General features: G+C 43.8%; 1 protein-coding gene and 1 long non-coding RNA gene across 2 annotated transcripts; both read left to right on the plus strand.

Moving 5' to 3' along the window:
• The first annotated feature begins 428 nt into the window (after positions 1 to 428).
• LOC133415191 (uncharacterized) lies at positions 429 to 1,435 on the plus strand. Its single transcript, XR_009770097.1, has 2 exons — positions 429 to 517; positions 1,198 to 1,435. It is a non-coding gene; the product is annotated as an uncharacterized LOC133415191 (long non-coding RNA).
• A 9,882-nt stretch (positions 1,436 to 11,317) lies between these two features.
• LOC133415071 (uncharacterized) lies at positions 11,318 to 12,918 on the plus strand. The gene is made up of 4 exons (XM_061700883.1): positions 11,318 to 11,335; positions 11,386 to 11,493; positions 11,707 to 12,456; positions 12,726 to 12,918. Exons 1-4 carry the CDS (start codon positions 11,318 to 11,320, stop codon positions 12,846 to 12,848), a joined length of 999 nt encoding a protein of 332 aa, XP_061556867.1. The 3' UTR covers positions 12,849 to 12,918.
• The last annotated feature ends 984 nt before the right edge of the window (positions 12,919 to 13,902 follow it).

Genomic DNA, 13,902 nt, shown 5'->3' on the forward strand with positions numbered 1-13,902 from the left:
TCAACCAAATTTTTAAAATACACCTCTTCTTAAACCATTTAGTAGTGAATGTTTCTCATATATCCATCATCTTACACACTTCAAATAGACAGACAGTAGTAGCAGACAGATCTAATAGTCGTTCAACAATATGCACATGGCTTGAGCAATGTCAGTGTTAAATGTCCGTGTTGACCTTTTCCTGACCTCTAAGCGCTATTCAGAGTCATCAAACATCTGCATCTCTTTATCTCCATCTCTCATTACCTCCACCAACCCCCCCCCCCCCCCCCCCCTCCCCCCCCATGGTCTCTGGGTGTTTGTTGTTAGCTTCCTGTCACAGAGGAAGGGCCTCACCCTGTCGCCTTGCTTGCTATTGGTCCCTTCTCTGATCAACTGTGATTTTGACCCAGTGAGGGGGGTTAGAAGAGGATAGAAAAGGGTTTGGGACGAGAACAGTGGAGAAAGGCAGACGGAGGCTGCACTGAACATTTCTGTGCTATACTACATAAGAGGAAAGAGCTTTGTGTTGCAGAAGGTAAGAAGGCCGCTTGTAACTTTACACAGTTGGAAACCCGCTGCGATTTCTTTCTTTTTGATGCTTAATGTAGACAGGATGAGCTCAAACATACTGCGGTTGTGAAATTGTATCACACCATCTGCTGCAAATGTTGTTTAATGTATGTTTTCCAAACTGTATTCTGTCTAGAATGTGTCACAAACCTGTATTTGTCATATATACTTTCTACTTTTTGCACGTAAATAATGTGTAAACATTATGTCATTTATTTTTGTATGGACATTTTAATGGGTCCCCTTTTTTCTCTTTGCTTTTACAATGGAGTTTAACCACTGATTTACCTCCCATTTGGAATTAATCATCCTATTAAACAGTATAGTATTTGTAACTATATACAGTATATACACACACGCACACACATATACACATAAATAATTGCAATGCCTTACTAGATGTGTGCTAGAAGTCTTGTGATTTCTTGGTGTGGCTACTCCCAATCCTTGTACCAGTGTCTTGATTCCACACAGACGCTGGACGGGTTTGGGGGGAGTTGTTCCAAGTAATAACCGCTGGAAATTCATTCCTCCACCGATGATGATCCTTTTGATTATCTTACATTGTAAGAAACTAGGTACACATATGTTTTGCATGGCCAAACATAATTTTCTACTTTTGATTTTATATGTGATCGCTGGAAGGAGTCGTCAACATAGTATGGTTCAGTTTAAGCAAGTAAACAAAAGAGGAAGGTGAAGACAACAGCGTGTTCCTTTCGCAAGGTGGATGTCTCACTTCTGTCATACATACTGTACCTGTATTGTGGAAAAATGTGAATCAAAATGTGAACAATGCAAAATACAGGAAGCATATTCTGAGATCCAACTGTAATGCAAGTGCATTTTGATGGCAAATGTGAGCAATAAAAATACAACAAATTGTTCTTGTTTTTTTGGGGGGGATCCGAGCCTCTTGGGGCTTAGAGTTAGAGGCAGGGGCGGGGTGGCAAGTGGGAATTTCGGGACAACTCCCGAACCGCCTAAGGCTACCCTTATGTCAACAAGGCCAAGCCGATAGTGCCGGCCGGAGTACCGGTCTATATTATAGCCTGCAGGCTGCAGCGTGTGTTTATGATTCGTGACTTTGTTGGATCCTTGCTGTTGTGCCGTGCGCTGTGCGACCGACAATTGTTGTTAAGCAGCAGACAAGCCCAAAGCGGGTCGTCTCCGCCCACCTAGCCCCAGACCAGACGTGAACCAAAATGTCCCAAACTGACAAATCTTTTCAGTGGAGGAAGGATCCAGCAATACGACTGGCTACAGGTGGGCACAGTGGCAAAATATTAGACCGAGAAAACCATGCATTTGTTATGCAAATGTTTTGGTACAAAACATTGTTCAGTATTTTAGTCCTTATGTATTGTAAGCAACATTGATTCTTGTTGTTGCTCACCACCAGAAAAGGATCAAGTCTCTGTGACCCGACTTTGTGATTGACACTTTAAAGCAATGAAGGGATACTTAGATACAGTATTATTTGATATGTGAACAAATGAGCGGGATTACTCTGATGTAAGAAAACGTAAACCCTCCAATAGGGCGTGCGTGATTGTGTGCGTGCGTGTGTGTGCGCGCGTGTGATTTATGACATTTTCTTACATGGATTGCCTTTGTGTTTTAAGAACAGTATTAGTATTAAAATAATTATCTTAGAAGACAGCGTTGTTTGCTAAAAACAATAATTGTAGACAAATTGTAGACAATTGTACACAAATAATTACCTTGTTATGATAATTATTATTATTAGCAGCAGCAGCATCTGGGTGGAAGGTCACTAGCAGAGGGGTTATTAAGGGACTGGGTGACCCCATGGTGGCAGTGAGGAGGTGGTGCTGGTCTTAGAGAACGAGGAGGAGGAAGAAGATGTGGTGGTCTTATTGGGAGAGAAGGAAGACAATGGAAAAGGAAGCAGCACTAACCAGACCGGTAGAGATGCCGTGTGTAAGGCTGCCGTACTGGGTAGGCAATTGTATTATGCATACAGTGTATACAGCAAAAATTATGAGACCTAAAATCACAGTCACTGCTCATTGGTTAGTATTCTGGGCTTCGTTGCAAGGCAGGGGGAACAACAACAACAAAATAATCGGTCTTCGGTTGTGCACACCAGGGACCTCTCCATCTAAATTCCCGGGCTGAATTTCGGGCCCAGTATGTCCCTGGTTAGGGGTTGCTGGCCTCAGTGCTGGTCCCAAGCCAAGATAAATAGCAGGGTTTGGAGTCAGGAAGGGAATCTGTCTGTAAAAAAAATTAACAAACATCAAAATGCCAAAATTTATAAGCATATGAGCCTTAATCAAATAGAGTGAGAGCATTTGAAGAAGGCTCATCCAAAACAATAACCCCAAATAGAGAAAAGTTGGGAAGGTCAGTTAAAAAAAACAATCGTAGAGCGTTACCACGTTTTTATATAAAAAAATATTTTACAATAATGTCGGTTCAAGGTTCCTGAATCTGGCCATATTTAAGTTAAATGGGTACATTTTCATGTGGCGACCAGTTCAGGGTGTAGTCCGCCTTTCGCCCAAATTCAACTGGGATAGGCTCCAGTGCCCAGCGACCCTAACCAGGATGAGCGGTGTTATAAATGGATGAGTAACATTTTCATTCTTTTGCATTTTATAGTTCTGCGGGTGAGTAAATGTAGAACCCCAATTCCAATGAAGTTGGGACGTTGTGTTAAACAAATAAAAACAGAATACAATAATTTGGAAATCATGTTCAACCTATGCGGCACAGTGGCGACTGGTTAGAGCGTCAGCCTCACAGTTCTGAGGACCTGGGTTCAATCCCCGGCCCCGACTATGTGGAGTTTGCATGTTCTCCCTGTGCCTGCGTGGGTTTTCTCTGGGCACTCCGGTTTCCTCCCACATCCCAAAAACATGCATAAATTGGAGACTCTAAATTGCCCGTAGGTGTGACTGTGAGTGCGAATGGTTGTCTGTTTGTATGTGTCCTGCGATTGGCTGGCAACCAGTTCAGGGTGTACCCCGCCTCCTGCCCGATGACAGCTGAGATAGGCCTCCAGCACGCCCGCGACCCTAGTGAGGATAAGCGGCTCAGAAAATGGATGGATGGATGTTCAACCTATATTGAATTGAATACACGACAAAGAAAACATATTTAATGTTCAAACTGATAGACGTTATTTTTAGCAAATAATCATTAACTTAGAATTTTACGGCTGGAACACGTTCCAAAAAAGCTGGGACAGATGGCAAAAAGGAACACTTCAGAAAACCAATGTCAGTAAATACAGTTTGGCGCTACATCCGTAAGTGCAACTTGAAACTCTACTATGCAAAGCAAAAGCCATTTATCAACAACACCCAGAAACGCTGCCGGCTTCTCTGGAGCCGAGCTAATCTAAGATGGACTGATGCAAAGTGGAAAAGTGTTCTGTGGTCCGACGAGTCCACATTTCAAATTGTTTTCGGAAATTGTGGACGTCGTGTCCTCCGGGCCAAAGAGGAAAATAACCATCCGGACTGTTATGGACGCAAAGTTCAAAAGCCAGCATCTGTGATGGTATGGGGCTGTATTACTGCGAATGGCATGGGTAACTTACACATCTGTGAAGGTACCATTAATGCTGAAAGGTACATACAGGTTTTGGAGAAACATATGCTGCCATCCAAGCAACGTCTTTTTCATGGACGTCCCTGCTTATTTCAGCAAGAAAATGCCAAACCACATTCTGTGTTACAACAGTGTGGCTTCTTAGTAAAAGAGTGCGGGTATTAGATTGGCCTGCCTGCAGTCCAGACCTGCCTCCCATTGAAAATGTGTGGCGCATTATGAAGCGTAAAATACGACAACGGCAACCCCGGACTGTTGAACAGATGAAGCTGTACATCAAGCAAGAACGGAAAAGAATTCCACTTACAAAGCTTCAACAATTAGTGTCCTCAGTTCCCAAAGGTTTATTGAATGTTGTTAAAAGAAAAGGTGATGTAACACAGTGGTAAACATGACCCTGCCCCAGCTTTTTTGGAACGTGTTGCAGCCATAAAATTCTAAGTTAATGATTAAAAACTATAAAGTTTATCAGTTTGAACATTACATATCTCTTCTTTGTAGTTTGTTCAATTAAATATAGGTCGAACATGTTTTGCAAATCATTGTAGTCTGTTTTTATTTATGTTTAACACAATGTCCCAACTTCATTGAAATTGGGGTTGAACAAGTGTGTGTGCGTGTGTTTGTGTGTGTTGAGTGGGTGTTTTGTGTGCGTGTTTGTGTGTATATGTGCATGTATGCTTAGAAAATATGTTCTATTTTGTTCCTTTTTTGTGTACAGCCCTTTTGCACGGCATTACAAATGCATATACAGTGCTATATAAATAAAGTTTTTATTGATTTGATTGAAAACAAACTCAATCAGCACTTCCACGGACTACTTTTATTCACTGGTTGGTGGCCACAACCCAGTCCAGAATCACTGAATGAGATGTTATCCAAGAATTTATCCAAAATATCCTAGAATTTATCCAAAATATCCTAGAATTGGAGGACATTTTTTGTACTGTAAAGTTGTGTCTCTCACATACACGCAACCCTGTTACTAAAACATTTTTAACCATCTTGAGGAAAAGAAAAAGGTGTGCGACGTGACTCAGCAGAAATGACATCATCGAGCTAATTACTCGAAGCCTCGGCCCAAAGGTAGACCCAAGCTAAGCCCTCGATTAAATTTTTTAATATCTTTTTTCTGTTTTCAGTCATAATGGTACGGAAGCATATCACCCAAATCAATGCAACCGTCATAGTCTGTGCCCTGCAGTTCCCCTTTTGGAGCTCGGTTGGCGCTTTGTGCCACAGCCTTCCCTCTCGCTCCTCTCCCTAGCAATCAGAACCACCTTGACCGCGCAACTGTTATCAATCAGCACTCATCACTGCCGGCATATAAACCTGCCAGAGTCAGGAAATCCACCGGAGTATTGACGTAATCTGTGGTGCACAGGCTAACGTTGATGGCTCCTTGTAAGTTACCTTGCCCACTCGCAACCCTACTAACCCCCTTGTGTTCTTCGTCATCTCCAGTGCTCCTTCTGTGTCTCCCTAACCCTAACCCTTTTCTTTTGTTATTATATAGCTATGTTTGTTCTTGAAAACTTAGCATAATAGCAGCTAACATAGCTAGGATGTTCTCTTGAGTAAAAACTCCAACATGAAGATGAATTTTTAACTGTGTTACTTGCAACCCTATTGCTGTAACTGGACTACTACTAAAATTTGATTAATATTGAAAGAAAATGCAACTTTCTTTGTATAATTGCAAAGGATTTATTCTGCAATATTCTTGAAATACATACAGTGTGTTTGAGTATCTGTTATTAGACTTGTGCCCAAAATATATGACATGACATAGGTAGAAAATCTTATAAAAAGTGTACCGTTGATGAACTAGATGAATCAAATTATATGACAGTTTATTCCTGTTCATCTTGAAAGCATTGCAACAAAAGGTCAGTTTAAAAAAAATAAAAAAATAAATGTTGGTGCCTAAATTATCCTCCAGTTGAGTATGTTAGTAAATCCAGAAAAATGATCACCATTTTTTCGTACCCGGAAATAGGGTATGTGAATTTAGCGGAGGTCCACCAAAATCGCATTTTTTTTTTCATGTAATACTTATTTTCAAATTATGTTGTTGGGAAATCCCTTTACCACCTCGTTTTTTCATTTTTCAATTTGTTTGGGATTTTCTGCTGTTCTAACAAAGGGGAAAATGTACCTCGTTTTCGGCATCGAAAATCACACGTTCATAGGAGATGATAGAAAACTATATTGGGGTGATTCACTCTTATTAGGGCCTGAGCAGGTAAACCTGCGAGGTCCCTATTGTTTCTATTGAAATTATTAGTGCCTGATCAAGTAGACCCCGACACCAGCAAAATTGTAATTACAACCTATATCCTAAACTCAACAGAAACTGACCTAGGACCCTTTAAGGTACACTTTTGGACAATTTACAGGTTCACACTTTTGCGACAGATTTCATCCGATTGACTTCTAACTTGGTCAGTACCATTGCAACACCTGCGACATTAAAAGTTATCAAAAGCTTTTTCCCCCCGACATACTATATATGCCAGAGGCGACTCTTCAACCGTAGCTTTTCTGAGGTCGCCGAAAACAGAATATGGTGACAGTTCATCAAAGACCTCTTTGCGCTCCATCGCACCTACGCCTACGGAAATTCCTACACGCGTATATAACTTGCGCTTCAGACAGCACTGGTGTTCAATCTATGGCCCAGGGGTCATTTGCAGCCGGTCCTCCCATTTTGTGCGGCCGGACCTTTTTGCAACATTTGCATGGGTCATGCTTTTCTGAAAGCATTAGTGTCAACCTCTGGCCTGGGGGCTATTTGCAAGTCATCCTCCATTTTTGTGTGAGCCACATTTACTCAATATGGGCCATCAGTTTGCATATGTCCTACAGATTTTGCTACTACCAACCGGGACAATCATCGGAAGTGCTCCGGTCCTGAGCCAATCTTATGTCACATTTCATCGCCACTCACGATTTGTTTAAAAATCATGAACAGTGTTGCGCCATGTTTGTACAGATTTATGATGAATTATGTAATATACAAAGATCTGCTTTCAGATTTTAAAATCTTATAACGTTTTGAACATTTTAAACAATTTTTCAATATTTAAATTTAATTTTGCCATGACACTGCCATGTTGCCACTGAGAACATCTGTATCTGCTTCGTTGTTGGTGTGTGGGAAACCTGGCATTACATGCTGTGCACCAGTGCTGTTTTTCACTTAAGAGTACTTTTCTACAACTACGTTAAAAGTCTCAGACTTGAAGTCTGAGCATTGAAGTCTCAGGATTATCTTTCAGCACCATCTCCACCGAAGTAAAGTGCAGCACCTTTTTTCTCTGAAAGGCACCGAGCAAATGTTCATCATGCATTTAAAGCTCAAATGCATTTAGAGAACTTCTCAAATCAGCAACGGTCTTATCTTTGCCTTGTAGCTCACAGTTCAAATTGTTCAGTTTAAATGCCAAATCCCCTGTCCAGCTGATTGGCAAAGTTCCCAGACAGAGCCGACACTCTTCTAACCGTTGTAGTTGCCCCCAATTGGACAGAGTGGAGATTACAATTCTCGTCTTTAAGGACTTTTTTTTTTCTCTTTCTATTATCATCATTACTTTTTTGAAAACCTCTCTGTGTGAAAATGCCTTCTTTTCTTCATCAAGAAGTGTGTAGCGCTAAATGAAGCTTCCTTTACTCTTTGGGCGTGTTTCACAGGTCGTGAAAAAAGGCTGCTGTTTGCACAAAGCTGCCGTCAAATAAGACTTTTTCAGCTCCTAATTAGCACGGAAGGTAGTGTGGCATGGACTAAAATGTCTCACCACATTGTGCCTCTTTGATGTCGCCACAGTCGCTCCATGAATGAGACACACGCAGTGTTTTTTCACAGTGGTAAAAAAATCATTTCACTGTGAAAGTGATATTGTCGTTCTTTTGTTTGCTATGTTTTTGGTGGGTTAAATCATCTCAATGGCGTTGTGCCTGTTAGCTTCTCTCAACGTACGCTACGGTTTGGTCACGTGCTACAATACTTTAATTGATCATTTGGAGGGCGGCACGGTGGACGACTGGTCAGTGCGTCTACCTCACAATTCTGAGGAGCGGGGTTCAATCCCCGGCCCCGCCTGTGTGGAGTTTGCATGTTCTCCCAGTGCCTGCGTGGGTTTTCTCCGGGCACTCCGGTTTCCTCCCACACCCCAAAAACATGCATGGTAGTTTAATTGACGACTCTAAATTGCCCATAGGTGTGAATGTGAGTGCAAATGGTTGTTTTTTTATATGTACTCTGCGATTGGCTGGCAACCAGTTCAGGGTGTACCCCGCCTCCTGCCCGATGATAGCTGGGATAGGCTCCAGCACGCCCGCAACCCTAGTGAGGAGAAGCGGCTCAGAAAATGGATGGATGGATGATAATTCAGATTTTAACAAATAAATAAATAAATAAATAAATGTTGATTTTTCCATCCCTTTATTCAAAAACATTATTTCAAATTGACAATGCAAAAATGCACAAACATACATTGATTATGATTCTGGTTACTGGTTCGGTCTGTAACATGTCAGAAAATAGGCAAACATTTTGATCGTACTTTTTCAATGTAAAAGCAGATGTTTGCAAATGTGTTCCACCAAAACACCTTCCTATGAGGAAACAGAGTCTATGAACTTCGAGACTGGCTGTCCTATCTCTGAGGTTCAAGTCACTGAGGTAGTTATAAAGCTACTCAGTGGAAGAGCCCCAGGTGTGGATGAGATTCATCCGGAATTCCTTAAGGCTCGGCATGTTGTGTGGCTATCCTGATTCACACGGTTCTAGAACATCGTGTTGACGGGAACAGTTCCTCTTGATTGGCAGACCGAGGTGGTGGTCCCCCCTGTAAGAAGTTCCAACTATAGGAGGATTACACTCATCAGCCTCTTTTTTTTTAAATTGTTAATTATTTGTTTGTTTATGTATTTATTTATTTTTAAACTTGTCCTGTTCAGATGCATGGTCTTTCAGAATGGTGGCTCTGTAAGCGTTTGTGCTGGAACAGTTTTGCTGTGCACCAGGGGAGTTTGAAATACTCCCTCTGCTTATTTAAAAAAAAAAATTTATTATGATGTTTATTGAAAATGCAGGTGGACAGAAAAGCGTTTTAGGGGACAGACAGAGGGATAAAGTAGACAAGGGGACTAAGGGTGAGAACCACAGCAGAACAATAGTGAGACAGTCTAGATATTTGAACACAAGTAACATAACAGTCATTTGTAGATGGGTGGGGGGGAACTTGGTGAAGACATGCAACAACTAACCAAGAGAACAAGATAAGAGAGGACAGAAAAGGGCAGGGCAGGACAGGATGTGGGGAAAATGAGCAAGGCAGTGCATTGACGAGTGGTGCGGTGGGATCGTTTTTTAGTGTCTAAACACCTGTAAGAACCTGTGAGTTGATATGTGAGTATAACCCGTGTTGTGATCCCAGCACAAGTAATTCAAGCCTATATATAATAGTATTTTCCAGTAATCAGAAATCATAAAATTTTATGTAATTGCTCCAAAAAATATTTACAAGTAGTAATGTATCTTTGTTCATCTATTTATGCCAGTGAGGCATAGTGACAGTGAGGCATAGTGACAGACTCCATAAAGATTGGAAATAACTGGATTAGATAGAGACGGTATGGTGTGCGACTGGTTAGCCCATTTGCTTCACAGTTCTGAGGACCGGGGTTCAATCCCCGGCCCCGCCTGTGTGGAGTTTGCATGTTCTCCCCGTGCTTGCGTGGGTTTTCTCCGGGCACTCCGGTTTCCTCCCACATGCCAAAAACATGCATGGTATCTTACTTGACACCTCTAAATTGCCCATCGGTGTGAATGTGAGTGCAAATGGTTGTTTGTTTATATGTGCTCTGCGATTGGCTGGCAACCAGTTTAGGGTGTACCCCGCCTCCTGCCCGATGATAGCTGGGATAGGCTCCAGCACTCCCGCGACCCTATTGAGGAGGCCATAGGGGTCAAGTGCAGTGCGAGCTGGGTGGTGGCCGAAGGCAGGGAACTTGACGATCCGATCCCCGGCTACAGAAACTGGCTCAAGGGACGTGGAATGTCACCTCTTTGGCAGGGAAGGAGCCCGAGCTGATGTGTAAGGTCGAGAAGTTCCGACTAGATCTATTCAGACTCTCCTCCACACACATGCTTGGGCTCTGGTACCAGTCCTCTCGAGAGGGGTTGGACTCTCTTCCACTCTGGAGTTGCCCACGGTGAGAGGCGCCGAGCAGGTGGGGGTATATTTATTGCTCCCCGGCTCGGCGCCTGTACGTTGGGGTTCACCCCGGTGGACGAGAGGGTAGCCTCCCTCCGCCTTCGGGTAGGGGAGACGGGTCCTGACTGTTGTTTGTGCCTACTGCACCAAACAGCACTTCAGAGTACCCACCCTTTTTGGAGTCCTTGGAGGGGGTGCTGGAAAGCGCCCCCGCTGGGGACTCCATCGTTCTGCTGGGTGGACTTCAATGCTCACGTGGGCAATGACAGTGACACCTGGAAGGGCGTGATTGGGAGGAATGCCCGCCCCCACCCCCAATCAAAACCCGAGCGGTGTTCTGTTATTGGACTTCTGTGCTCATCACGGATTGTCCATAACGAACACCATGTTCAAGCATAAGGGTGTCCACACGTGCAGTTGGCACCAGGACACCCAAGGTTGCAGTTCGATGATCGACTTTGTGGTCGTGTCATCGGACTTGCGGCCGCATGTCTTGGACACTCGGGTGAAGAGAGGGGCAGAGCTGTCAACTGATCACCAACTGGTGGTGAGTTGGCCCCGATGGTAGGGAAAGATGCCGGTCCGACGTGACTGGCCCAAACGTATTGTGAGGGTCTGCTGGGAACGTCTTGCAGAATCCCCTGTCAGAAGGAGTTTCAACTCCCACCTCCAACAGAACATTGCTCATGTTCCGGGGGAGGCGAGGGACATCAAGTCCGAGTGGACCATGTTTCGCGCCTCCATTTCTGAGGTGGCCGACCGGAGCTGTGGCCGTAAGGTGGTCGGTGCCTGTCGTGGCGGCAATCCCCGAACCCGTTGGTGGACCCCTGACCCTTCCTCCAGTTCGTCTGAAGGTAACACAGTTATTCTCACAATCGTCGATCGTTTTTCCAAGTGTGTGCATTATGTGCCCCTCCCCAAACTCCCGTCCACCCTGGAAACTGCTAACCTCCTTGTCTTACATGTCTTCAAACTCCATGGTATCCCCATCAACATAGTCTCCGATCAAGGTCCCCAGTTTTCCTCTTAGGTCCGGAAGGAATTATGCAAGGCGGTGGATGCAGCAGTCTGCTTATCCTCGGGGTATCACCCGCAGACCAACGGCCAGACGGAGCGGGCCAACCAAACCCTGGAATCGGCACTCCGCTGTCCGGCCGCCTGCAACCTCTCCTCATGAAGTTCCTTCCTCCCATGGATTGAATACGCTCATAATTCCCTCACCAGCTCCGCTACCGGTATGTCCCGATTCATGGCTTGCTACGGTTTCCAACCTCCACTGTTCGACCTACAGGAGCAGGCGGTGGCAGTCCCCTCCGTACAAGATCACCTCCAGAGAGTCCAGGCGGTTTAGAAGGACGTCCGGGCAGCGCTGAACCGGTCCGCGGCACATAACAAGCAGCTCGCGGACCGTCATCGCTCCCCGACGCCCAAATATAAGGTGGGTCAATCCGTCTGGCTCTCTTCCCACGACCTTCCTCTTCAAACAGAGTCCCGTAAGCTCGCTCCACGCTTCATTGGTCCTTTTCCCATCACCAAAATCATTAATCCCACTTCCGTCCAGTTAAAACTGCCACAGTCCCTAAAGATTCACCCCACATTCCACGTCTCATTGCTCAACCCTGTCTCCACCTGCACCCTGAACCCTCTGGCCGAACCCCCTCCACCCCCCCGGATTATTGACGACCATCCGGCCTTCACGGTGTCGCGCATCCTAGACATAAGGCCTCGGAGGAGGGGGTTCCAGTACCTGGTCGACTGGGAAGGGTACGGGCCAGAGGAGCGGTCTTGGATTTCCCGGAACTTATACTCGATCATACCCTTTTGGACAACTTCTACGCGGCTCAACCGGGGAAGCCTGGCAGGACACCAGGAGGCGTCCATTGAAAGGGGGGGGGGGTACTGTCATATACTGCCCTGCAGTTCCATTATAGTAGCCTGGAGGGCTCTTTGCTTCCTCTCTCTCTCCCCCCTCCCCTCTCTCTTTTCAGCATCTGTCTCCAATCAGCCTCATCACCACCAGTATTTAAGCCTGCCTGTTCCAGGAAATCCTCGCCAAAGTATTGCAGCCTCTCCTAGCGGTACCACAGCCCACCGTACTCAAGTAAGCCACTTAACTCCTTGTTCCCTTGTTAACTCTTGTCTTACTTTTTTCTTTACTTGTTATTGTGATGCACTCGACTATAATACATTCATCTTTGTCATACATATTTTATCTGTACTGCATTGTATTGTAAGTCGTAACTGCATACACTAATGTACACACAACAATGTGTCATTTCTTCTTTCTATTCTTATTCACTTATACAGTCTGACCCTAAATTAATGTATGCCTTTGCTTAGCTAAAGTTAACTTTTTTATGTACCTTTTAGTTGTCATGGAAGGACACTTCCCCCAGGCAGCATACTCCCAACATCAGTCGCAAAATCAGTTGGGCCACCGAAGCTGAGATTCAAGCAGTGGCAGATTGTTTAGGAATAAATATTTTGACATAGAATGACACGTGGCTACAATGTAGTTCCAAATCTACTTACGGAATTTACCTGGACAATTGGCACTGGTAATCATTACGAAACTGTCATTTGTGTACATCAGTCATCAACATGTACACAAACATGTTATGTTAAATCATAACATGTTTGTGTACATGTTATGATTTCTGTAAAGTCAATCATTCGCACTATAAGCCATACAATATTCGCAGCCAACGTACTGTCCAAGCCTCATGTACACCTGTGCAGCCTAAGACAGTGACAACGGCTGCGTGTACTGCCAATTTGACACCTGTTCAAACGTTACCAATTGACTACACAGAACAACTGTACATTGACAACTATGTCACAGACCAACAGTCACATTCCAATAGTACTTGTTTGTCTAAATATTTGATACTGAAACACATATCTGACAACAAGACGAAATGTAAGACATGTTGCACAGGAATAAAGTCCATACAATGCGTGTTCTAAAATATCGCCAAAACAACATTCTTCTGGACAATGTCAACTGCATAAATACTAACACATATCACTGAAACCAGTTATATAGGAACATGGTTAAAGAAAGGAGTAAAAAGCACTATAACCTAAACCCTTTACATAGGGAACTAGTGAGTAGAGACAAATATCGCCTCGACCCATTGCATAGGGAACAATTTAAAGAAATGAGTACTAATAAATATCACCACAATGCATTGCATAGGCAAACCGTTAAAGAAATTAGTAAAACAGCATACTGTGAAAATTATTTGCACAGGCAACAAGTAAAAATCAAAAGTACTCAGAAGTACCATAATAATCCTGAACAAAGTTAAAGCTGCAAACAAATTAAGGATGCAAACATTTACAGACAACTCTCCAAACTTTGGTTTTGTTATGGAGAATTTTCTTGCTAAAGAACAAAACAGCCCTGATTTTGTGTGTAGCGTCTGCCATAGATTGTTGTTTAGACATCAGGTTTCACAGTGTAACAAAGCTAATTATAAGAAGAGTACAACAACAGCTTGCATTCAGCGAGAGGCCAGCTGTTGATTTGTTTTACGTGTAATAA

Source organism: Phycodurus eques, chromosome 16 (assembly GCF_024500275.1).
Source record: "Phycodurus eques isolate BA_2022a chromosome 16, UOR_Pequ_1.1, whole genome shotgun sequence".
NCBI lineage: Eukaryota > Metazoa > Chordata > Actinopteri > Syngnathiformes > Syngnathidae > Phycodurus > Phycodurus eques.